Source organism: Amphiprion ocellaris, chromosome 1 (genome assembly GCF_022539595.1).
Source record: "Amphiprion ocellaris isolate individual 3 ecotype Okinawa chromosome 1, ASM2253959v1, whole genome shotgun sequence".
Lineage (NCBI taxonomy): Eukaryota > Metazoa > Chordata > Actinopteri > Pomacentridae > Amphiprion > Amphiprion ocellaris.
Window position 1 is genome coordinate 15,929,763 of NC_072766.1, and position 27,430 is coordinate 15,957,192.

The window sequence follows — 27,430 nt, forward strand, 5'->3', positions numbered from 1 at the left end:
ATCGATTCCTGCAAACCCCATAGACACGCTTCCTTATTAGCGGTGATTTTATAAACTATAATAATCAGAACACGCACACAAGGATGTGGGCTGGGCTGAATCTGATTCCCGTTATGGGTGTCTCTTTCATAAACTACTGATAACAGAAAAACATATGAACAAGAACAAACTGCCTCACAAACTGACAGAGACTGACGCAGCTGGTTTACAGTCAGTTCCTCGCAAAGAACTTTCTTAATGCCATAATTTAAAGTATGATTTGGCATTTCATTCGACAATCCATAAACAAAGCTTCTGTCTTTAAGGGTTTGGTAATATCTGACTTTGGAAGAAATTTTGTGATTTGGAGTTGAACTGAAACTAGAAGTTCTTTGAAGAGATAGAAAGCGGTGGATTGCCGGATACTTGACGACATAGATCGAAACAAGAGGAATTATCAAAACATCAAGGTAAAGTTTCTCTTTTTTATAAAAAAAATTCTGCTCTTTGACCCGCATTCATGTTTCAAATACTACAATTTTGTAAGAAATGAAATAGTAAAAAATTTACCAATTTCAGGTCTGTGCTGAAGCAGCGGAGTAGACAAGCACAATGGCGGAAATGAAAGAAAAAAAAATTAAAAGGGAGGAAAGACACAGGTAAAAAAAATCGCCCACACATGCTGCTTCTTGTGTTCGTGTCATTTCATTTTCTGTTTTATTAAGGTGGTACATAATGTAAAAGATGTGAGACTGAGGAAAATATATGGCATGAGATGAATTTAAATACGTAAATCACATTTATGTGAACGGCTGCCCACTGAAGCCGAGCTGTCACACTATAATTAGCCAGCTCGATCAAATACACACAACGAGGGAAAATTCTGCCTTCTTATAGGCAGCAGAAATCTCTGGGGTTTGTATTATTTATAATCCAAGCTGTCTTCAACAAAACTGTCCCTGTGTAATGCAGGTATGATCGTTTCCTGTAAAAACAACCTGAATAATCATAAAACAAACCAAACTAGTACTGTATTATTGTATACTCCTGTTTGTCACACCGTTTTAGCTCTTTAGTTTATTGCTGTTAAGTTTAGTTAGTAAAATTTGGGGTAAAATTTCTGCTTAACAACTTACTTTGTAATCAAAGCAATACAACCTCAATTTATTTCTTGATTTAAAAACAATACGTTATTTTTAATCTATCAAAGAAGCGAAGGTGAAATGTATCATATGAGGAAGCTTTAAAGTTGGTTCTAATTGGCTGTACTGAGAGTGAGACATAAATACATTCAAATCAAGCTGTGTTGAATGTATTTCAGCAGCTCTGAACTAGGAAACGATTCCATTTCCTGGCAATAAAGGCAAACAATCAGGTCTCATTAACCTCTTCATCATTGTAAGGAGGTTTATTGTTAGTGTGATAGATATTCATAATAGTTAGATTGTCCAGTGATGTACTGTATAACAAGGTTTCCACTGAATTTCATTTACAGCTGAGGAAATAGTTAATTTCCCCTGTGCACTGCTGTGGTTCTCTTTATTGCTGTGGCTGCTATCATCCCCACAGATACCGCTGCTGTAGAGACACCATTTAAAATGTTAAATACATACTGCAGTTTCAATCACATTCTCTATATTGGTGTCGTGGAGGTCGAGAGAATCAGGATGTTTCTGGGTTTAGATCTTTTTTTTATTCATTTTTTCTCAGTTCCGTGTATTATTAAAAGCTTTTAAAGAAAACAACACTAAAACAAGCAAATTCTGTGACGCATAATGGAAGATTACCAAAGGGTCGCGAAATAAAATCAAAGCAAGTTCAACTAATATGCCATCTTCTGAGCTGTGTACCTAAACATACAATAAAATAGTCAGACTGGTGTTACTGTTTGGATTTTTATGAGAAACATGACTCAAACAAAAGAAAAATAATTCCGTTTTCCTGGTAAAGTAGACGTATTTCCTTGTCTACATCAAAACCCATCTAATTTGGAGGCACAATGTATGACTGCTGTGACTGCTGAGCTGATTATAAATCTGATTTGGGCTTCATAACTTAGGAGACCAAGCTGGATCTCATCCTAACTACACCTCTTTTTTTGGCATTATTAGTGCAAACTGCTTCACATATAAACACTGTAGGTATCTGGTTGCCATCCGTGACTGTTTATTACAAGATTACAGAACAGCTGGGGTCATCTAGCACCAGAACTCCGGTTGTTACTGGCCAAGTTTCAGCTAGTCTCCATGTTTGGGCCAAGCTTTAGGAGAGGGAACCACTACAACACGTTTTAGTCAGAGATGGCAGAAAAATCTGAGGAGACAAGTAAGTGCCATTATTATCATAATGTAAGGAGTTTTAGTGAGCATTTAGTTGCTTGAGAACCTTACAAACCAAAAATACACCTCTTTACTGGCATCGCTGCCTGTTAAATGGGTTCAGTAACATCCACTAGCATTCTGGGTTACACTTCCCCATGACAAGGCACTGTCTCGGTGTATTTGAATTCTGTGGAAACATAATCGGCCTTGGCTATTAAAACGAAAGATTGTCTTTCCCCTAGCATTTTGCAGACACTTAACTGTGATTTTCAGACACTCAAAAGTGTTGTCGCTCTTCTAAAATCAGCAGCTTTTCATGGTTATGCAATGATTCCATGTTTTTCTGCATAATTAAAGAAAAGAGTGAGTCACAGACATGCGCCCTCATCTTACATAAACACCTTCTGCTACTGTGGTTTCTGAACCACACCTGGACTTACTGGTAAGGTTGATAGTTGCTATGGCAAAGTCTATGGTCACAAAGTGTTATCAACTCAAGGTAGAAAAGCCACACCTTGATAATTATCCTGCACATGGCATTAATCAGCAAGGAGAGAGGGGAGGCAGAACAGCTGATAGACACTCAGGTTTTATTAGGGTGGTTTACAGAGATATCTCACAGGCTTGGTGAGCTCAGATGCCTGATATGTAGACGTCATTCACTGCACCCATCATGATTAAACCTTTAATCTGACTGCAATAAAATGTTTCAAGTGACAATACAGTAGACAGACATAAAAAACAAAGACGCTAACAGAAGCTTTATGTCCAGTATATTCACAGTTTCAGGACTTTCTCATTAAATCTGAGCTAGTTTTATGAACCAATGAAAAAAACAAAAATGTCCTAGTTTCCACGCACCTTCCTTAGTATGTAACCAATATTCAACTTTCTGTCTGATCTTGACATGATCAGTTTAATTACACTATTAGAAAATGACCGTGGTGTCAGGTCCACAAATTTTATCTTAAGGGGAAACTGTATCATGCAAGCACACATTTTGAAGTTTCGCACAGATGCAAATTAAATTCTGTAATCAAAAGATATTTCAGATTTCAGCAGGTCATAACTCAGCATTATTTATAGTTCTCACTCTCATTCTGCCACGTCGGAGCTGCCATTTTTCTGGAATTGTAGCTTGTTTGATTATTTGTCAGCCATTCTTAAAGCTCATTATTAAAGTGTCTTTCTAATTTTCCTGGACTTATAGTCAATCACTGTGTTTGTCTCAGGGATACATGGGATCCATTCCAACTGAACCCTGTAGGAGCTGAGAAGGAAGGCAGCAGAACATGCTTCCGGCTGGCACAGTACTTGGTTGCTGTTTTTGTGGGGTTGGCAGTCTTGACCAGTGCTGTTATTGCAAAGGTAATATTACCTGTGTCTCTATCTGATAACTGACTACTATTCCTATCTATTTGTGAAGATATTTATCTGTTTATCACTGGCACAGAAGTGAAAACAGCCCAACACTGGCTTTGGACCCTTTAAGCTAAAAATGTTGATTTAGATGTGATTTTGTTTAGAAACACCAACATTGCCTCAAAATGTTCAATGCTAAAAATCAGGGTTCAGCTTTTCTTTCAGGCAGAGTCAGAAAAACCCTCCCTGTATGCTTTCATTGTGATTAGATTTAATGACTGTAGTGTTTTTCTTCACCGGTCTATACAAGCACCCTTTTCAAAAATATGTTTTTCATTTTAATTTCAATTGTCTGCAATTTCAAATAGATGCAGCATTTGTTCTCTCAGTATTACAATTGTACTTGAATGTGCTTTGAACTGTTTGTTAATCTGAACACTTGTCTCGTGAGTAAGTGTGTTGCTGCATATGAGAATTTCCCAAACCTCTCTCTTTTCATTCACAATATATAAACATGATGTTTCACAACTGTTTTAAAGAGGAGACTGTTGTCTATATAGTGTGATATATTTGCTTAATAAGGAGTTGAGCAGGATCTTACTTAAGTATTGGTTATCCTGTATATACGATCTCTTACTGGCGGCCATGTTGGGAGCAGTGTTTGTGTTTAACATTTTGGCAAATTTAAAATGCAAACAAACAAATGAGCAAAAAGTTAAATGGTCCTGTGTACTATTAATCAAAGATGACTCATAACTATAACTGTATAGTCAGCTGATAACTGACTACTATTCCCGATATATAACCAATCCATAGCCATTAACAAACTAAATACTATTTTAAAATGTATGTTGACTGCATCCCTAATGCTACATGAATCTTAAAAAAGATGTAGGTAAATACTAATGTAAAACATTTATGTATATTTTTTTCTAAGTTCCATTGATTTTGGTACAGTGATTGTACTTCAAACATTTCACTGAGTACGTCATCTTGTGTAATAGTTAATAGGAGCCTTATCTGTCTCTGCTTGCATGATCACAAAGTAACATGTAAAAGGCTTCTGCTATTTATGGCAGGGCAAAGCTTACAATGCTTGCTCCCTTTGTACCTAACTCTCTCCCTTTTAGCTGTTTTATCTCTTGCTGTATCTGTCTCTTTGTGTGTATTTGTCTCCCTTTCAGATATCATCTTCATTTCCCCCCATCAATCTTTAATTCTGCAGTATGTGCATGTTTTAGCACTGTCTGCCCCTTAACACCCCCCCACTCCCTCTTTATTTTCCCAGTCATCATCCTTTGGGCTTGTCTTCTCCTTTTTATATATTTATCATTCAACCTGATGAATTCCTTGGTTGGTTTGCTGGTAAATGAGTATAATGCAACTGTGAGGTGTCATAAAGGCAGTTTACTGTAGAAGCTGGAAGCAGGAAGGCATTGCTAGTAATTCCCAGACTGCATTCCACTTACGATTAAAGAGAATACTGCCGAACACAGGGGTTTATTACTGTCAGCAGGGACTGACAGGATCTCTAAAAGCTCAATTTAAAAGACAAAGAGAGAAAGGTATCTGTAAACCTTAATTAAAAAGAGGAAATTGTAAATTTACATTTGGTCCTCTGTGTCAACTGTCCAACTCGCTGTTTTTCTTTTAAATATTTTGTCTGTTCATTCAGGGGTCTCTCTTGGTGTTGACGACGTTGTCCAGTCCTAAGTCCATGCGCTCAGAAAAGGAACAGCAGTTCTACATGTTGATGCTGGTGTTCTGCCTGGTCTGCCCCAACTTCCTGGTGTTCCTTAAAAGCCTGTGGCGTTGTGCCTTCAAGAGCTTTGTGAGGCCCAACATGAGGACCATGGCATTTGTACGTTTTTGTAAACCACAATAATACACTATGTGTATGTATGTATATTTGCATGTATTTATAACAAATAACAAAAATGGGAATTTTATATCCTTGTTTACAACCTCACATGGCAGCAATATTTGTCCAGATTTTGTTAGCATGAGGATAAGTGCAATTAATTAATCATGACTCTTGTTTTGGTTTATTTAAAATTATTTACAAAGTACACAACTGAAGACATAGACCCTAAAACAAGTTTTGCGAAATAACCATAATACTGGACTAATTTTAACTGAATAAATTTGCTTAAGCTATATTCAATATAAAATAGTTATTTTTGTATTGCAAAGTCATGTAATTTTTTTAGATCTTGATCACTGTATTCTAGTGGGTTATATTAATGTTTCAACATTTTTCTCATTAGATTTACCATCTATTTTTAACTGATTGTTCAAATTCTGCGTGAGTAAATACATCTACTTTATAGCGCCCTCAAAAATTCCACAGTGGAACAAAAAATTGGTGGTTTATGCATGTGAAAACACCTGACAGAGGAATGGTACAAGATGATTATGTAATTAAAACCAAAACTCAATTTACAACTCACTACTAAGTGACCTTTTTTTATTGTACATGTGCATATGGTCAATAGTGAATGAGTAACCACTGGGGGGATTACAGACGCAGCTGTGTCTTCACTGCCAATTGGAAACACACCACTGCTTCAATGTCCCTAAAGAACATTCAGTGAATTCATATCACAAAGGAGAAAAAAAACAAGATGTTTATTTTCTTATTGTAAAAACCATCCTACACAGAGAAGCATTCAGGGAACTACAACGCTATCAGAGCAGTTTAAAGAATGTTTTGTTGCTTAACTAATGTTAGTCATTTTGACCACAAATGTATTATTTGGACTCGATTCTACTGACTTAAGAATGAAAATTTTCTCCCTTTTGTTAACCAACATAAATACTGTAGGTGTGTTCTTGCATCTTTTCCAGATTTGTGCCATTGAGTGTCTGGTGTCTCTTGGTACTTCGGTCTTGGTGCTTGTCGTCATGCCCGAGTTTGACGTGCTGACTAATCTCTTCATTAGTGGAGGAGTCTGTATTACATCTGCAATTCTGCAGATAATATTCAAACTACAGAGAGAATCTTGGAGAATCGTGTTTCCAATCTGCTCCCTCCTTCTCACTATTGCTGGTAAATCTCTTTAATGTACTATCTATGTAAAGGACTATTTGTCTTTTCTTTGTTCTTTGTTTAACATCGTACTAAAAGAATAGGTTCACAAAGCAGACTTGTTATCCATTCTACATTTACAGACTGAATGTGGTGCCACTGATTATTAAGTTCCACTTTCATTTGCTGTTGTCCCAGTCTAAAATGCATTAACTAAATCACAGTTTCTACTTGATGGACTTTACTCAACACTGCTACACTGCTCCACAAAAACCACTCAAAATGCATCTTTTAAAGTCTTGGTAAGCCCATAGGTCAACTAAAAGGAGGTTTAATAGCCATGTTGGATAGGAAAAGAATGAAGCAGACAGGAAGATTCAACAATTATTATCTTTCTCCTATAGTACATGTGCAATAGTGATTGTTTTTCTTCGTTTCTCCCACTTGTTTTGAACACATGTCAGTCATGGTTTGTTTCTTCAGGCTTGGACTGAAATGATCTGTCTCTCTAATTATCAGTCAACTCTTTCACTGTCTTTCTGTTGTTGTGTTTTTCCAAGTCTGGTTCAGTAAATATGCCACCCTCATTATGACAGGCATCTCAGATGAATGATATAAGAGTTATGAACTGTCAACACAACCCTGACAAATTGTCACTGGAGTATTCAAATAAAAATTGCATGTAGATCTCAAGCTCTGGGTTCTATGGTGGGAAAAACACATCAACAACTCACATGGTTTATAGAACACGCATGAATACTGACAAAGCCGCCATGTGAACAAAACCTAATGAGACCTTGTGCCAGTTGTTTGGTTATGGTACAACAGTTGTCTTCCCAGGTATACTGTGGTGGCAAATGTAATCACTGGCTGGATTTAGCCGATAAGAAATGTTTTTTCAGTGAATGACATATTGCATTCGGTTACATGTTCTGTGGTTACATTTAGGCAACAAAATCGCTTTGCTTAAGATTGTGGTTAAGAAACACATTAAAGACACTTGTTCTTAATGAAGCAGACAACAATCTTTCTTTGCCTATAACCCCGTGAATCCAGTTCTAAACATGCACAAGTGGATACTGCCAGTATTTTTGGAAGAAAAAATGTTTTTAAAAAAGGGAAAATGTTGTCCGTATCAAGTTTTTGTGACTTTCTAGATGCTTTAAAATCTCAACATTTCCTTGATATAGTAAGAGAAAATATGAAAAAAAAACATAAAACATATGGGGGGAATTAAAGTTTTATAGATCACAGAATCATTTTTTTAAATTCTTTTTTTTTTTTTTTTTTTACCAGTCAATTATCTAGGCATATACCTTGGCAACTACTGTAAAATTTTACTGAAGTAATTAACTTGCGCTCTACTTCACTGGCATAACAGGCAAAGAAATATAGATGTGGTACTAACATATTCAACCCTTAAGTTACTAATTGACTGATTTACAGGTTACTGCCTCCTGGGAATGGACTACTATGTTCGAGTACATTCACATGTGGATGGAGAGACCGCCAACTCCTTTAAGTTTGTGGCAATTGGAATTTGTGCTTCACTCCTCGTCTCCCTCTGCTGGTGGGAAAATCCACTGCAAGCTACAAATCGCGTGCAGGTATAGTGTCTTTCTACTGTATGATGGAGATTCAGCTGGTGTTGCTGAACTGTTCTAGGTCTGTATATTTATAGTGCATAAATTGGTCTGACATGAGTGAGACTTTCATCCCTTATCCCGCAGGACACGTTGTCGGAATTGGACGGTTTCAGGGACTTTGTGTTTATCATCAGCAGTATTCTGAGGGTAATAGTGATAGGTAATTATCTGCTATCATTGTCTCTATGAATGTACCATGCTGACAAAATTACACGTTCATGAAATGTATTGCAAACACCCAACACCACTGTGTTTTGCATTGCAAAAATCTCATTTCCACCATTCACACTAGAGAACAAAACAGATTTCTGTAATGTCAGGGGTGCAGATGGATTGCGGAGGATGTTCTCCAGCTGTGATAAAGTCTTCAATTGCTGTTTTCCATTTTGCACAGCTAGTCTCCATATTGTGTACAACACAACACTGTTCTTCTATTCCACAGCCTAATTTTGTTAAAATCCAATGTTTCTGAAACCACTCAATTTTACAATAACTATTTTTAGACATTATTAATTGTATATTACATTTTTTTAATTATTGTGGTATCTATACTGTGCATTTTTATTTATCAGCGTCTCTTCTACATAAACAATATTTTTTATTCTGTTGTAGGGGCGGTGTACCTGATCTACCATGCACTTATTAAGTCTATTACCTGGTCAGACTTTAACCTCGAGGATAAAGAATGGGAACTTCTGCAAACAGGACTGGTGCTGTTGTTCTTACAGGTATGTAGAAGGCAGACAGAAAAATAGTAAGAGCGAGTCATTAACAGCCAGATATGGTGTGCAGTACACAGCGTGTGTGTATATATTCAGCCCTCTACTACAGGACTGCACCAAGGTTTTGCACCAAGTGGCACCACTTCCAAATGCACGTTGGAGCTCAAACAACATACATTTCCACACATTGTTAAAGGAATAAAGTCATCAATTAAAATATAACTACAATTCTTATCAAAATGACAGAAATGCTTGCAATAAATGGAGAACCTCTTTTATCAGTGTGGAGGGGCCACTGCAGCAGAAACCATGTCTCTAAAGTTTAATGTCTGAAAAAACTGTTGTAAAATTTGTAAAAATAATTTTTATGTTGTAAAATCATGTTTTATCAAACACATACTATTAACCAGTTATTTGTTTTTTTTCTCAAGTCCTCTGATTGAATATGTAGTTTTCATTTACTACTACATGTTAAGTGGCTCACAGCAGGTCTTGTCTAGATTAATACAGCAAATGAAATACTTATTACCAAAAATCACCCACACCGATTCATTACACACACATCAACCAGTCACCGATCACAGAACTGCCGATTTAACTTAATCCAATGCCTCCTCACATGGAGCTTTGGAAGTTTTCACATAATCCAAGTTCAAAAGCATATAGCACTTTCTTTTGCTATCCATTGCTCCATGCTAAAACATGTAAATCAGATTAACTGTGGTCCTAACAACTACCTAACAGCTAAACCACAAAATTTCACTCTGTGTCTCTGACCATGAATTGCAGTAAGTCTAATAAATAGTTCTACTGTATCCTGTCCCAGGCCTTCTGCTCAGCAGCCTGCCATTGGTTTGGGGTGGTGGCCTGTAAGATTCATGCTGTCAGAATGAGTTTTGCACTACCAGTATGTTGCACAGGACCTGCAGTGCTACTGGTGGGACTGATACTCTTCATAACACAGGCACAAACTCTCGGAGGTGATAAGACGATGAGCATCACAGGTGACTTTTCATCAGTTTTTTCTTACATTAACTTTATGTTGAGAATTGTTTATTCTTACCCTCATTCCAAACAGCTCCAGTAGGGTCACGGGAGAAACTGATGGATCTCACAATAAATCTTACAATACCTCCCATAACACCTTTTTTTTCCCCATTAGCAGTTCTGCTAGTTGCCTATCCATCTGCAATGAGTAGTCCAAGGACTTCTACCAAAACCAGTGGCAGAGTTTGAAATAATGTTGGATTTCAGATTGTATATGAGATCATGAAAAAAGTACTCCAAGACTAGCTCAGAAGAGAATTTCCTACCTTGACCTTTTAGGAACAAGTGTCATTCCATATCATCATGTGCGTTTGTTTGCGCAAATTTACTGTATTTTAACCATAGATCATAAAGCTGAAAAGTCAAGTTGGTTACCGAGACTCATTTCTCAGTGAATGTTCATTTATTACAAAGATCCCTAAATGTTTACTTGCACTTTCACTGCAGACTTCTGCGAAAACTTGAAATACCAGACCCATAAGAACACGACTCCTATGGCCTTACTAGAAGTTACTAATAGCATCTGTCAGACTTCACTTAACAGGTATGTTTGTGTGCTAATCTGTGTATAAGAAAAATGTTTATCTCAACTAACACTCCTTTTAGCAGACTTATGCTGTGTCTGTTTGTGTCTGTGTGAACAGTCGGCTTTCACGTTTCAAGCAATTTTGATGATCTATAAATGCAATTATTGTCAATGAAATGTCTTACAAGTACAGACTGTTCGGTAATCTATGTAAATCTACAGACATATTCCATCTGTGCAAGTTATATTCAAAATATTTAATACTATTTAATTGGCAGCTACTACTTGCAATGGCCTTTTTCAATGCTGGCACTGGAGGGTGTTTGTATGTGGTCCGGCTTTGTCACATGTACCTACTACGTATGGAAGATAAAGGTATCAACACACACACATACACTTTATACAATAATCTTCTTTAAAGTCTTAGTTCACACAAATTATGAAAAGAGATACTTTTGGCATGAATCAATCTCTTAAAATGTTCTGAGTTAGTTTAAAGCATCCATTAATCTTAAACTACAGCTTACTGCCAGAGTAAAATTTGAAAACAAAACATATGAAAGCATATCATTCTACTTTTATAATCAGACACAAAGACATACACCTTAATGTCTCTGCTCTTCACCACGTATTAGGTCCAGCGTATAGAGAGAACCTCTCAACTATTTGTTCGTCGACTCTATGAATCTGTTTTCATTGACCAGTCTCTGCTGCTAAACACCAAGATGAAAGTAGCACGAGCAAAAAACCAAGCAAGGTAAGAGTTGTCTGAAAAGCTTATTTTATCTTGCATTTAACTTTACTGTTTATATTAAAAGCAGGTATATGGGGGAAAAACATATAAATCACACATAGGGTGATTATTCAGAATTCTTTCAAATCGGGTCTGGTGTATAATATATGCTTTTGTAATTGAAGTCATGCAGATTTTGATATCGCTAACAACTCGCCTCAGTGTAATGACGCACACAGACAGTATCGTGATGAAAAAAAATGTGATAATGATTCGCAATCAGAACAAAATTGGAAAATTACTTTTTGACATTACCAAGTTTGTCATTGCTGTTATTGTATGAATTAATTTGCAACATGAATAAGTAACAGTAGTGAGCCGTCGTAACAGATGCTTCTTAAATGTGTATATTCACAGTCAAATTCAAAGTTTTGCTGAAAACCCCTCCCTCACCCCAACCCTCTCCTCCACAGCCACGATGAAATACAGGATTGTGTGATCTATCTTTGTGCCACCATGTGGCATGAGACCTATGATGAGATGCTCAAGATTCTCACCTCCATGTTCAGGTTAGATACACTGTAACTGCCGACACCACATCTACAAGTATTATCTACACCAGGCTTAGATCCTGGTTCAAACATTTAAAGAGCAACCAGTACATCTACTGTGTAAATTTCTCAGCAGGAAGCAGCCAGCACACAGTTGCATATCTATTGGGAGTTAATACTGGTACAACAGAGCTCATTTCAGGTCAGAGTAACAATAGAGGGACGTTTTTACCCAGGGAGACAGTTGTCATATGGCTCTAATGTGGAAAACTTTAACCATGAAATAAAGGCCAAATTCATTAACTGTGACTTAACTGTTACAAACTGTTCATACTTTCAAAGCTTCACTATATGTTTCAAAAGTACAACATTTTTCAATATTTTAGGGTCACTTTTGGAAAGGTTTCAAACTTTAAAAGTGGCATTGAGGGTGTTTTTAATGCTGTCAAATGTCAAAACAGGTGAAATGGGACATGAACAATTTAGATACTGAAGAGCGGAAAGCGTTGGGACTCTTTACCATTTACAAAGACATTCTCCAATTTAATTCTTTTCATCTTTTGACTGCACAAAAGAAGATATACTTAAAATACTTAAGGGAATAGGTTTTTGCCGTATTGCTACAATCATCTGTTGCTGTTTCAGGTTGGACCGTTATCGAGGTGATCCGAAGGAGGAGCATAGCGACTATTTTAACTTCGAGTGTCACATTTATGTCGATGATGCCTTCACGGGTGAAGATGTCCCAGAAAGGAGGCTGGTTAACAGTTATGTTGAGGACTTGATCCATGTTGTCGTAGAGGTGTACAGGTGGGATTATTTATCTATTTACTATCTACAAATCCATGTATCTTTAAGTCTCTTTTTCTAACCAACCATGTACATATCGTTCCATTCAGGGTGTTTACCAACAAAGAGCCAGATGATGTGTCGATCATTGAGACTCCCTATGGCGGCAGGTTGATGCTTGTTATGCCTGAAGGAAACATGCTGTATATTCACCTGAAAGACAAAAGGCGCATCAGGAACAAAAAAAGATGGTCCCAGGTATGTAGTAGCTGTGGTGTTTTGTGTATTTATATTTATGTTTGTGTACTTGTGAATACTAAATCTCTGAGTTTTCTAATAAAATGTACAGAGTTGTCAAGTTATGGATAGTTCCCCACCCACTCCTCACACCACTGTCTGGCTGTCATTCCCCAAATTCACATCCACAAATCAGTCTCACTGAACATATGTCTTTTAGATGGGAGAAGGCACTCTTCATCGCTGATCACTTTCAGTTTTGTACAGTCTGTTGATTATTTCAACTTTCAAAGATTGCTTGGTGTAAAAAATGACATGAATGAAATAAAAATGCTCAATACATACTTCTGAGAGTTACTGTGAGACAGAGAAAAGCATTTCAGTAACAATAATGCTGGAATAGAGAATGCTGTTAGTTAAATTCTATTCAGGTGTAATATTGTACTGCAGTGACTATCATACATCTATGAGAAACTGTTAAATTACAATTGAGATATGTTTACAATAATGCAGCTATACTCGTCTTTTCTCTTAGCAAGATGATTCCGTTGTACAGTGTCTCCATCACAATTCTCAGGTTTATTTTAGTTTCAGTTTAGAAATTAATATTTGACAGTTATGTTGACGTTTCTGTGAGACAAATCCATAACATAAATCATATCCAATCCGGTCTTAGAGTTTCGCACTTCAAATTACTGTATATGACTTTCAGATAATGTACCTGTATTATCTGCTTGGCTGGAAGGGCTACATTGTCAAGAACCCTCAGAAGATCAGTGTAAGACTTTGCTGCTGTTTTTTCAAATGTACATATTAGTATTTTAAGTTTGAGTGGTGTATAAAATATGTCAAATAACATTGTTTCCAGAGCCAGATAGACACGCGCAGATCCAGTCTGATCTCTGTGGATGGTGAGATCTTCCTGCCACAGTTTGAAAATGACAACAAAAGAAAATTCATATCAGATGACAACACATATATTCTTGCTCTGGACGGAGACACCGACTTCCATCCCAAAGCTGTGATTTTACTAGTAGACAGGTCAGTGACAAACAAATCAGCTAACTGATTTAGTCAGATTTGTCTTTCTGACTAAATCAGATTTAATCAGATGACTCAAGCCTAAGATCTCATCACTTTTCAGCAATGCTAGTTGCTAATACAACTGGAGGACAGGAACTACATAAATAGTTTTGTAAGTTATTCTGTTATTTAGGTTGATAGGTAAATACTATTTCAATTATTATTGCATGTAATGCATTTTTAAGTAAAGAAATTCTTATTAACAGGTTGAGGATGTATGACAATGTAGGTGCAGCATGCGGTAGAATCCATCCTACTGGCATGGGTAAGTAGGGTTTTTTTTTTTTAACAACTCTTTCAGACTTTGTGTTTGTCTTCTGACACATGCACTTCCACAGATGTATCATTAAAACATATACATATGTAAACAAATCAACAACAGGAAAGCCTCACAATAAAAGTGAATTGTAGGAAGTGACTTACAATGAGACCGAGTTTTCAAGCCTGACATTCATGAACCTAAATGATAAATATCATGTTAAGTCATGAGATGAATTATTAGAACACAGTATTTTTCATCTATTCCTTGTAAATATTATTAGTAGTCAATTCATGGGTGGCTTAGTTTATTTCTCCAGATTGTCTCACATTGCTGTTATCCTTTTATCAGTTTTTTCTGTCATTTTTTCATCATTGTGAATTACATTGTCTCTACAATTCTCCCTACACTGCCTGCCATTCCAGGTCCAATGGTGTGGTACCAGAAGTTTGAGTATGCAGTGGGCCACTGGCTGCAGAAAACAGCAGAACATGTCTTTGGCTCTGTGCTCTGCAGTCCGGGATGTTTCAGTCTGTTTAGAGGGTCTGCCTTAATGGACGACAGCGTTTTAAAAAGATACACAACAACTTCAACAAGAGCTTCAGAATATGTGCAATATGACCAAGGTTGGTACACACAGCCAGAAGTGTCTTCACCTGTGATGGTTCATGGTAATTTCTGACATCTTTTGACTCGTATGTGCATATATACTTTTCTAGGGGAGGATCGCTGGCTGTGTACTTTGTTACTGCAGCAAGGGTGGCGTGTCGAGTACAATGCTGCATCGGATGCATACACCAACTCACCACAGGAATTCAAGGAGTTCTACAACCAGAGGAGAAGATGGGGACCTTCTACACTGGCTAATACGCTGGACCTTCTGCACAGGTTAGTGTTATTTAAAGATTAAAAAAGTGGAGTTTCACATTGTGGCCAGCCACTTTTTTAACTTAGCTCCTTATCATCTATTCTCTCATCTATGTTCATTTTTTGTGTTTATTTTGTTTTTAAGCAGGGCTTCAGACTACAACAAAAATGGTAGCATTTGTGAGCTTTTTTTTGAGCGTACGAGTTGAAACGTCAACTAATTAAATTTGTGCAAGTGAATGATGATCATTAAACTGTATTAGTGTCGTTGTATTACTTTTATAACTTGGTGGCTCTGTCTATCTGTCCCGTGATTTTAGCTTCACACCATTACATTAACCCCTTGATGCCTGAATTTATTTACAATTAAATTTTTAAAAAAAAATTTTGTGAGTTTTTGCTTTCCAGCTGATGCTAAAATAAGTGGAGATATTTGATTTATCTATTAAACATATAACATATATATAATAATAATAATAATAATAATAATAATAATAACAGATATATAATAATTAGGTTCCACTCCAACCGGTCCTACAAGAAATCAGCGCTTGTAAAAGGTTCCGAGGTACGAATTGAATATGCACAAACTGACACCGAGGGAATGGACACGCTATCTCAGCTGCAGTCTGAATTAAAGTGGTATGTTGTGAATTCGCGACAACAGGCGTCAAGGGGTTAACATTATCTGCTGTGGTATTCACAGTTAAAATGCGGTCTTCTCGTGAAATGTGGAGCGAACCTACATGCGCTGTCTTTTGTGCTCGTAGAAACGAACACGTGTAGAAAAACAACACTCGGTTTCATCTGGGACAGATCTGACATTAGAACACCCTAGTTTACTCTTTCCAAGGTCATTTTTGGTCACACCTGTCTAAGCACACCGCAGCCACCCAGCAACAGCTACCACAGTCTGCAATGTGGGGCGTTTAGGGAACATCGGTGTCTGTCTATCGATAGGCAGATGCTCAGCAAGTGCTTTGCCTGTGACAAGCTGGGAGGTGCGATGAGAAAGTTGGTCGCTACCAGTGAAGAAGTTAGTTTGGAGCCCTGTTAAGTCATGTCTATAAACTGCACTTCCTCAGTTCCTATCCACTCTTCTGTGATTGTGATTTAATTTGCAGTGGTGCAGAGACAGTGAAGAGAAACACGTCCATCTCCAGGCTTTACATTTTCTACCAGATGTTCACTGTTGGATCTTCTATCCTGGGACCAGCCTCTGTGACTCTCATGGTAGCAGGTAGTTCTAGTTTACTTATGCATTGTATTGCTGCTCTTACTGAGTGAAAACAATCATTTTTGATGGTATGTAATAGACAAGTATCTGCTAATCTAATTTGCTGAACGGACACCTGAAGATTTCCTCCAAAACCTGACTCACTTTCATTCGTACGTCTTTCTAACAAAACAAACAGGGTCACTCCAGCAATAGAAATAGCAATGGAAACAAGAAGTCTTAATTGTCCATATACAGAGTGCAAAAAAGTTCCCAAACCACCAAAACTTACTAATTAATAGCTGGTGAATCACAGAACTATTTAGAACATCATTTACTATCATTTTGAGATAATTCTATATATTAACTCTGGCCCAAGTGCTTGATGCATCTGAGCATCAATAAAGCAGCTAAAAAAAAATGAAAAGAATGAAACATCAAATCTGCAAGTGTTTCTAAAGTAAGTTTGATTGGTTTGCAAACACTGAGCTTGGGTGCAGTCATATTGTAAGATTTGGGTCATGAATTTATGACTGCAATCAGTTTCATATAAAAAGCATCCAGTTTTCATAAAACATCCATGGACTTGGTCTGTCCCAGTACAGACTCTGTGATAACCTATAATGGCAGCTACTGGGAAACACACTTTCCCCTGCAGATCTGAATTATGAATCCTTCTTTATTAATAACTTCATTCATCTACCTGCATCTGTTATTTATCCCCCTGTCTCTTTTTCTTTGTCTTCTCCTGCCAGGTGCTTTCCAGTTTGTCTTCAAAATTGCTGGTACACTTTCCATCATCATTGCCAGCATTCCTCCCGTGCTTTACTTCATCGTTTGTTTTGTGGCCAAGCCAAACAACCAAATAACCATTGCTGCCATTATGAGTGTTCTGTACGCATTCCTCATGACCGCATCCTTCTTTTCCATCATTGGTGTGTTAATATCTTATATTGAATTCATATTACTATATATGTATTTCTTTAAAAATATCTATCTTAAATGCACAAATAACCTTTTAGGTGATATGGTGGTTCAGGGCACCTTCTTGACCCCGACTGGCGTCTTTTTGGTTTCTATGGCAATCATGTACCTGGTGACAGCTTTACTACACCCACAGGAATTTAGTAAGATAATATTATCACACACATTAATTTTCCAATATTAACAGTGTTTGGCTGTTGCGGTAACAATGTTATGTGATTCTCTCTCCCAGCGATGCTCATCTATGGTCTGATGTATTTCATCTGTATCCCCAGTGGATACCTCCTGCTGACAATCTACTCACTGGTTAACATGAACATTGTGACCTGGGGCACAAGGGAATCCAACAAGTAATGCTCTGTTCATTTTTGAAAAGAGTAGTGATGATTTAGGCTGTAATTTTTTTCTTTTTCATTATTAGCATATTTTATTTACATCATATGCCCCATTTACAGATTATATTCATCAATTAGCAACTGCTAATCTGATAACAAACCATAAGCGTGAGCATGAATGGTGTTAGCTGTAGCAATAAACATACCTGTAAGGACAGAAGTGGTAATGGCAAAAGGAGTAGAAACAGGAGCACTCACAGTATCATTTCCTATCAGTTGATTGAGCAGTAATAGTGGAGGTTGTGTTACTGTAATTAAGTGACTGTTTCTAAGTTTAACTGATAATCTGCATGCACACATTGAAGATGGAATGTAAAGTTTGATCATTTTGGGGGGACTGATTCTTACATTAACTGTATTTACAACTCCTTGATGATGCACATTTTGACAAAAATATATGCAATGTAAATCATTACATGTAAGATGGAACATAAATCCACATTAATATAAAAACATACAATAAACAGGAAATATGAGTTATTAATTTCAGAAATAATTAACATGTTATTTGTGCATGCAATTAAAGATAATATTATATGGGTAAGGAATGAATTCTGATAATTTAAAGATAAAAAAATAAAATGAATGATAATGTATAATCATGCAGAATTCTAGGATACCACATCCATCAATTGAGTCCTTTTTGCTGCTTTTCTGGGAGAAATCCACAAGGTATTGATAAACAAGGATTCATTCATCCAACAGATAAGCACAGACAGGAGGGAATTAATTGATTTTTCATTCATGTCAATTTGAAACGGCAACACTCACCCGCCGTATCTGTATGTATTTTGTTGTGTTTGTATTTTTTTTCTGACTGACCAACCTATTTTCTGCCTATCAGGACAGAAGGAGAAGTGAAGAAACAACACAATCTTCTCTGTGACAGAAACTGTAGAATCTGCTGCTGGGACATGAAGCTACAGGTACTGCTACCAGACAGCTACTGAGCCTTTCTGTGGGTGGGTGGGTGGGCAGATGATTTGATTTATGGACTAATGCATTCTGCTGCTTTACAGGTAACCCAGGAAGCAACGAATCTGCTATATCAACAGATCACAGGTCAGCATCCACAGCAAGCCATCCCCCTTATCAACAACAACCAGGGAATACCTCTACAGGCAATATCAAATTCGGAGCCTCAAACCCAACCCAACCACCAAACAGAAGCTGTGAACTTAAAGGAACCTAAAAAAGACTCACCTGACAAGTGGAAGGTGTCAATAAGCAGTGACAGGTATTTGTTTTTCTGTCTTCTCTTCTATTGGCCCTAAATTTATTTACTAATTATTTGAGTTAATCCGTAAAAAAAGAAGTCGTAACTGCGGCTCATGTTGGCACAAACCCTCCTCTGCATACTGCTAGTTTTGAAAATGGCACAGTACAGTTCCATTCCCAAACACTAGTATGTTCCCCAATTTAAAAATATCAGGCTTTGAATCATATTATCAGTCACTGCGTAAGCATATAAACTGGAATTATGAAGTTGCTACTAACAAACAAAAATGTGTGTGCACCTGCATGTAGTGATCATGATGACAAAAAGAGTTCAATACTGAGTTCATCAGATGAAGATGAGGATGAGGATTACTTTAATAATCTTGATCTAGAGGAACAACAGGAGCAGCCTGCATTTGGTGAGAAGCACTTTAACTTTGTATTTGTCAGTAATACTATACACTGTAACTCACACGATAAATTCTGTAGAACATATTATGCATAATTTTTGTGTGTCTATGCAGACTGGGTGTATCCAGTCAAAGAAGAGTTTCTGAAGAAGCTGACTTATGCCAACCTGAAGAAAAATCTAAAGGAACAAATATGGTAACTAAGCTACATCCTCTGTAGAAAAGTTTTTGTATGTTCTTAATCTCACGCAAACCCCTAACAACTTCTGACAATGTTGGTGCAAATAAAGGGTGAATATTATCTGAAACCATGTATCCAGAAATACAGCGCTACTTCCTATACATGCCTGTGTGTATGCGTGGTGTTTACTTGTAGATTTGTGTTAGTCATTGGGCACTTGCCGTCTCCTCCGTGGGATTCAGTACAGTTTCAGTTGTAATTGCGTGATTACAGTTATGTGTTCTTGTGCTTTTCTTTTTGTCAGGTACACGCTCCGTAACAAAAACGAGGATGATGTGTGTGAGGAGTTGGTCCTAATGTTAACAGACACACTGAATGGAGAGCTCAGTGCAGTGGGGCCTGAAGATGTTCTGACAGACCTACAGGTTGAACAGTTACAACATGAACTAACACAGCAGGTAATAACAATTATCTGGATAAAATACAATAACAATATGTCGTTCATAAAATAAAACTGGGCGATACAGCTATTAGTTATTAGATCAGTAGTAGCATATCCTTTGCAAGGCAGGATGCTACTGGGTGGGTTATGTCCCTGTAAAGGTTAGCTGTTTTTTCTGAGCCATCCCCGACCCCTACCTCTGGTCGAAAAACAGTTTCCTTGCACAATTTCCATGTGGCACGTGGCAGCTGTAGCAGTGTTTTGGTCTAAGACTTTAAAACCAATAAAAACTGCAATACTAGCAAGCAGACTTTCCTTCTGCGTACACCCATTTTTTTTTCCAATTGAGGAAATGTCTATTGATTGAAACACGTCGTTATCGTTCAATTGCCTAGTCCCGATAGATAGATAGATAGATAGATAGATAGATAGATAGATAGATAGATAGATAGATAGATAGATAGATAGATAGATAGATAGATAGATAGATAGATAGATAGATAGATAGATAGATAGATAGATAGATAGATAGATAGAGATGTTTTTCATTTTTATGAAGCCCCAACTGCTACTACACCAAACAAATAACTGATTTCATGAGTAACTGACTCTCTGTTCCTCAGGCTCGGCATATCCTTAAGACCAATGGAATGAACAGATTGGAGAAAAGAGTCAAGAGAGCCATTGAGAAAACACTCACTGCCCCAAAAGTGCAAAAACTAGACGAGGTAAGGTGCTTATTCAGCCTTTGGGTCTGTGAGAAATAAATAATATACAATGGCAAGCAATAACAAGTAAGTCAGCTGTACAGCTACGTCTTTTGTTCAGTACAGAAAAAAGAAATAGTAGCTTTAATGAGTCATTACCAAGAAGTAATGCTACAACAGTCAGGATGTAAGTGTATTTTTGTGCCTGCATTTGTGTGTGTGTTTAGAGTGAAAAAGACTTCTGGAACAAGTTAATTGATCGCTACTTGGCACCTATCAAGAACACTAAACAACATGAGGAGGAGGTCACCAAAGAACTGAAGTCCCTGCGCAACAAGGTCAGCAAACTGTATTTACTGTTTCGGTTCGATTATCTTTGTGGGATGAACTGTTTCGCACAAGAAGACAGTATGTTTAAATACTGACATTGACCAGTTTGTTATTTTTATTGAACATTATTTATAGATTAGTCTGTATAGGTTGCAAACCTAAAGTTGGGTATCCTACAAAGAGAATGGAAGAGACTTAGTGATCTCCTAATTGGTGTGTGGTTGACTTTAACCAATGTCAAACCATGGTGTTCCCAAAGTGCACATAATATTAGAAAAAAATACAGCAAAAAGTTCTTCCACCAGCTTTATTTGTTAATATTGCAGATTTTAATTGCCTTAAACACTGGAAACAAAAGTAGGGATCTAAGAAAAGTTAAATTTTTCTTTGTTTGGGTTTTTTTTTTTTTTTTTTAGAGCAAACAATTTCCAAAAGGCAGGTTCTGTCTAGTTGGGTAATTCAAGATTTAATGAATGATGTTGTGGTCAGGGGCTCTGTGGGGGGCTTTCTGGAACATTTGTCCATTTTGTATGCACACAAATTCTTTTCACTCCCTATGCCCACTAATGTTGCAGTGACTGATATTGTATCTGTATTAAGTATAATGGCCCAAGAAAAAACATTAAATTCCCTTTCCTCCCAACAGGCAGTCTTCCTGTATTTCATCATCAACGTGCTGTGGGTGGTAGCTACCTTCTTCCTGCAAGCCATTGGAAATGATATCATTAGCATCAAGATCCCAAAACTCCATTCAAACGGAACTCCATCTGGAGAGTTTCTCAAGGTTGGGATACACAACATACAGTTGTAGATGCATGCGCTGCAGCGATATAGTTTAAGGACCACTATGATTTTTTTGAATGCTTGGCAGCACTACTCTAAGCCCTACTAAAATGATTTACCATTGCGGTCATGTTCTGTCCACAGGTGGAGCCCCTCAGTTTGATGTTCCTGTTGTCTTTTGCTGTTCTTCTCTTTATTCAGTTCCTGGCCATGTTATATCACAGGTACAAACATGCTGAATTCACATCATTTCAGATTTTACTTTTTCCAGCTGTAAAAATCTGAAATTGAAAAATTCACTGATAACTCACAAACCTCTAAAACTAATCCGGAAAAATTAGTATTTGGGATACTGCAGGACTGACTCAGTGACAAAGAAACTGAATGAAAATTGGGGGAATTGTTTAATTGTTTTGATTAATGAATTTGTGTCTTTTTGGAGAGTTGTTGTCCTTGGAGCTGTTGTCCATCTATTTTAACATTTCCATTTCCCTATATTAACTGTTTTACTCTTTGTGCCTCTCTTTGCAGGGTGTACACTTTGATTCATGTTGTGTCCTATCGTGGCTCAGAGAAAGCCTACAGAAAGAAAGATGATGTAAGTAACAAACCCAAACTCTCTCTCTCTCACACACTCTCACACACACACACACACACACACACACACACACACACACACACACACACACACACACACACACACACACACACACACACACACACACACACACACACACACACAATCAAAAGGGCTTAATTATGATTCAGGTATCATGCCACTTGGGCCACTTATCACAACAATGTTAAAGAAAGAGGTGCCCATTTGTAACTGTCTTAACATCTCAACAGAAAAAGCATACTTTAACTATACACACATCCAAACACTAATCAAACACAAAAACCAGCTACTTCAAGCACAAACATTTTGACCATAGATTGAAGTGGCGTTTGTATCAATATGCAATATTGGAAAAAAATCACTAGTGCATTCAAAGCAAGGCTGTGGTTTCAAACAGTAAAGGAAACATAACTAACATTTAAAAACTATATAGTCGCTACATAACGCGTGTTGTATTTACAACAGAACGTGCATTTAAATATATGTTTGATGGTAACTGCACAAAAGAAGTTTAATGACATACAATCAGGGATTGAACGATATGTCTTTTTTTCAGGGTCAATATCGGCATCAGTTATTAGTAATGGAAAAAGGCTAGTGGCAGATATGATGAACCCATGTACATTAAATGTTATACATCAGCAGCATGCGATAGCAGAGAACCTGACAGTCATAACTAGGCTTCTTCATTTACAAGAATAGATTAAGTACAATACAAATGGGAGTGATGTTGTGATACTATGATGCTCTCCAGTTTATTGTTAAATCAGTTCACTTAGTTCAAAAACAGCTTGTCTCCTGCAGTTTTGTCTACTGTTCTTTCACTGTTCTATCACTTCAAGCTTCAGGGTGATCTGTGGCTGTCTCCCAACTTAGCCGTGAGCTGTTAGTATAGCCTTAGCCATTGTGAAAGTAGCTACTGCCCTCATTTCTGGCAATGGCTGCACTTCTTGGTCAGACTTATCTCTTAACTGAGAGAAAATATATAGAATGTGATCCAGATTTCATAATTGTGATTACAATAGTAAGGTGATAATCAGTCATAACTCTACTGAATTTATGTTTGATCAGTCAACATTTCAGAACTATTGGTGCACACTAGTTATACTGCATCCAAAAGCTGACCAGTTGGGACTGGTGCTACTAATGCAATGTCCTGGTTCACCAGTTACGCTTCTGTTGGACAAAAGTGGCATGTGCTGCTGAAAAGAGTGTATGTGAGAATTGCTGTTCAACTAGTATCACAACATGTCCAACAACTGCAACCAAATGTCCAACTCGTGCTGACAAAGACCTAACTACTGGAGAAATCTGAAAACCAATGACCTCTGGTCTCAGCACAACTCACAGTCACAAATCGCACACAGCTTAACGAGAAACTTTAGCAAACCTAAAATGTTAAACAAAACAGACAGAGGGAAGCTGGAGAGTTCCTGGTTTTTTGGTCAAGCAGTTTGCCACAAGTATTTGTAAACAAAGTGGGTAATGCTGACAGTTAAATTCAACATACTATACTACAGACAAACTGTATTTACACAGATATTAGTGAAAAGAAAGTATGAGAACAGAGAGGTAGAGGGTGTGTTTGACTGACATACCAGTGTCTGAAGACCTCTGTGCTCCATGTGTCCAGATAACTGCATTTTACATCCTGTATTTTAGTGTCGACTTCGTCCTCTTTAGCACAGGTTCAATGCTAAGTAGGCCATCCTCTCTTGATAGCACGTGGCCAACATAATTGATGTAAAACTATAAAATGAGTTTAGTTTTAGCAACTCTAAAAAACTTTATAAGGCTTAATTGGAGTAAAAGGGGTCACAGTTGCTTCTCTCGACCGTTCATACCAGATTTCCTACTGAGTTTTCGAGATAGTACCATTCAAGGGACGCTAACCTCACCTGTGTTTGCCTGTGCCGCTGCAGTACCGACTCTTACCACATAGGCTCAATGACGTTTACTTCACATTGTAACCCAGAGGGGCGCTGTTTCACTCATTTTTGGGGATGGATTGATATGATAGGAAACTGAGAACAATAAGGGAAACTGTGACAAAGATAAATAGCATTTTAAATTTTACAAATTTATTCTAATGAAAAAGAGAAAAAATAAAACTAGGATCATAGTCTATATTTAAACAATTAGAATGTTAATATACTGCAGAATAAGTTCAGTGCATTCATGTCACAATAGCAAGATGATGACAATGAAATGGTTGTGATTTTATTCCAATCACAGCAGTAGCTTAATTGATGAAATACATCAAGAGATATATCCCTGAATTTCACAGGAAACAACAAGGTTGGCATTGGTGGAAGAAGCTTTTACTACTTAATTTAAAGTATCAGTGCAAGAGTGTAAAAACAATCAAGTACAAGTTTTAGTGCAGCCTTCCAAATCTTCAGCAAGTACAAGTGCAGAAGCAAGTCATGCAAAATGTGACTGATGCATCAGTGTGTAAGCAGTTTTTTGCTATTTTAGATTTTCAGGTTATTCAGTTCAATAATTTAGTCCAGGAAAGAAAGAAAGAAAAACAAAATTGTGCAGCACAAATTCTTTCAATTTCTTGTGAAATATTAGGTCATTTTAACTCTGTGGGCCTGTTTTTTTCTTTTTCTTTTTTAGTTTATTTTATTTGGAAATGTTGCATTAAAATGGAGCTGTTTATTGATGAAGTGTCTGAACAACTCTGGCATATAAGTGTCAGAACCCCAAGGTTGACTTGTTTGTGAAAGGTCACAGGCCTGCATTTTATGGGGTGATCATTTTAAAAATCTTGCCTAGTAAGTACCGCAGTTGTCAGGTAAATGTAGTGGACTTGTATTGGCTACATTCCACTTCATTTCCTAGGCAGGTGGACACAAGAGTGGAAAATACTGCAGAATACATACAAAATAAAGTGCAGAATGAAAAAAATCCTTCAAGTGCCAATCCTGCTTGACTTGACACAATGCAGGCACCCATAATGGTCATTTTAAGTGGCTGAGCTGATGACCAAGGCCAACCGCAAGTCTAGAAATAGACAATTAAATTAGTGTAGACAGACTCCAATTTTCCCAAAATTCCCACAATGTATTCTCTGTGAAACCAACAAAGAGAAAGAGGTATGTTTTAACTGTCACACAAGCTGACAAAGCAGCTTTTCAAAATGCTTTTACTCAGTATTGTGTCTGTAAAGCGATATGCAGCAAACAAAACATTTAAAGCCAGAGACACCATCAGACAGTTAAAAATGTAGAAACCCTCAGGAAAAGTCTGTTCATTCACTCGTCAGTGTACCTTATGAAATCTTTTCTGTGTGTGTTTCTGTCACCTAGGATGATGATGATGATTATGAAGATGACCACATTCTGGAGAACGTCTACACCAATCAACTTGCCCTTAGCAGCGATGACGTGTCATCAATATCAACTAGCTTTAACTAGAGAAACACAAACACGACCAGCTCATAACGAAAGGCAACAAATCAGCAAGTCTCTTACCACCTAAGGGCTGTTTCCTCCACCGAGGGCTTTCACAATACATTAGATACATTTTGATCATGATCATACTGCACAGACTGTCAGTCAGTAGACAAAACATGTCTTAGACTTGCTCACAAGAAATATTATATTCTTCATGGAGTTTACAGCAGACGTTTTGCCTCCCAGCTAGTCATTTGAGTGTAATCCAGCTGGGGAGGCACAATGGCACAAGGGAAATCAGTCATAACAGAGCCAATAAGCTTTGTTTGACAATGTAAAATGAAGAATTAATAAGACCTGAGTGTGGGTTTTAGCAAAACATGATCAGCGGAAAGAATGGTTTTAATGGGACAAAGGACTGTTTGAATGTATTTGCTCTTAAGCTTTGTATTTATTCCATTTGAAGTGTGGTTTTAGGCATCAGGCCCAAGGGCTGATTAAATGTTCTGAGCAGAATTCAGTCTAAAGATCGAGATTGTTGTCAGTTGACGCAAGAGTGAAAAAATACAACAGATACAGAATGAAATGTGCAATAAGCTGTGAAGATTGTACTTCCCACTGTACTGCATTGAGAGGGGTTGAAAACAAAACTAGTAAATAGGTTTTTGTAGAATATACACTCAGAACATTTACTGAAAAATCAGTGTCATCTTGTGATTATCCATTTTGGATCGTCTGCATCAAAAATCGATCAAATAAGTCACGATAATGGATATGTGGACATGAGTATATCTGAACTCCTTGTCAATGAAAAATTTTAAATAAAAAATACTTGAATGCGCTCCTAGGAAACTGTGTGAGTCCTTCAGAAATATTAAATGCAGTATTTGCACATTAAATAGTGTGAGACATACATTTCACATTTTATTGTTAAACCTCTTTTTTTATTATTCTGGTGTATTTGAATTACAATGTAGATAGTGCACTTGTATTATAAAAAATAATGCATAACATGACAGAAATAAAGCTTGCTGTTTTCTGCATAAAGATTTGTAGCATTCAAACATATGAGAGCTTACATGATCTGACTCTTAATCAGACTCAAATTCTTCTCCTGACCCCTTTTACATTTTTTCTATATAGACAAAAAAGAATGTTTTGTTTTTCGATTGTACACAACATTTGTGTTGTATCTACTGTCAGATGTATATTGCTTTGGATAAAAATGTCTGCTAAATGAAATTGTAAAATTGTTTAACTGTACATATAGACATTTCTTATAATGTAATTGTAATATTTGTTGAGACTATCAAAACTGTGTTCATTCAACCCTAAAGTCAAATCAAAGCATTATTTTGCTAATTTCTATTGATTAAACTTACATCAAACCATTTTAAATGAGGTTTTGAGCTCGTTGTGTATGTGAAGCATTGAAAACGCTGTCCTGGTGCATCATAATACTGTATCCCTGCCCTGAATGAGTGTGGAGGCTTTAGTGTATTAGCTTCACTAAGAGAGTTTTCAGATGGGTATTTCAATTATTGTTCCAAAAGCCTTAAATGTGTGGTCTGTGCAATAGTTTATTTCTAAAGTG

The 27,430-nt window shown here is 37.1% G+C and overlaps 1 protein-coding gene across 2 annotated transcripts; it reads left to right on the forward strand.

Annotated features, from left to right (window-relative positions):
- On the forward strand, positions 1-27,238 carry chs1 (chitin synthase 1). 2 transcript variants are annotated; one of them, XM_055009030.1, is made up of 35 exons: positions 1-449; positions 559-638; positions 3,533-3,668; positions 5,338-5,523; positions 6,510-6,711; positions 8,137-8,297; positions 8,421-8,496; positions 8,949-9,064; positions 9,885-10,062; positions 10,553-10,649; positions 10,910-11,006; positions 11,267-11,388; positions 11,838-11,933; positions 12,561-12,725; positions 12,815-12,962; positions 13,654-13,719; positions 13,810-13,982; positions 14,231-14,289; positions 14,709-14,909; positions 15,003-15,171; positions 16,275-16,390; positions 17,122-17,301; positions 17,389-17,493; positions 17,583-17,700; positions 18,590-18,671; positions 18,765-18,982; positions 19,273-19,382; positions 19,488-19,569; positions 19,859-20,012; positions 20,620-20,724; positions 20,931-21,041; positions 21,680-21,817; positions 21,961-22,040; positions 22,348-22,411; positions 25,750-27,238. In XM_055009030.1, the coding sequence occupies exons 2-35, from the start codon at positions 592-594 to the stop codon at positions 25,855-25,857; spliced, it is 4,266 nt and encodes a 1,421-aa protein (XP_054865005.1). In that variant the 5' UTR covers positions 1-449; positions 559-591; the 3' UTR covers positions 25,858-27,238. The 2 variants fall into 2 exon arrangements, with proteins under 2 accessions (XP_054865005.1, XP_023137551.1); XM_023281783.3 differs by having other exon boundaries at positions 2-449; positions 22,348-22,414.
- The last annotated feature ends 192 nt before the right edge of the window (positions 27,239-27,430 follow it).

Bases quoted from the DNA above. Each gene is read 5' to 3' on its own strand.
- chs1 (XM_023281783.3), top strand. From the start codon at position 592: ATGGCGGAAATGAAAGAAAAAAAAATTAAAAGGGAGGAAAGACACAG. The intron at 10,650-10,909 runs GTATGTTTGTGT...TTTAATTGGCAG, and splicing joins TGTCAGACTTCACTTAACAG to CTACTACTTGCAATGGCCTT. The intron at 18,672-18,764 runs GTACTGCTACCA...GCTGCTTTACAG, and splicing joins GCTGGGACATGAAGCTACAG to GTAACCCAGGAAGCAACGAA.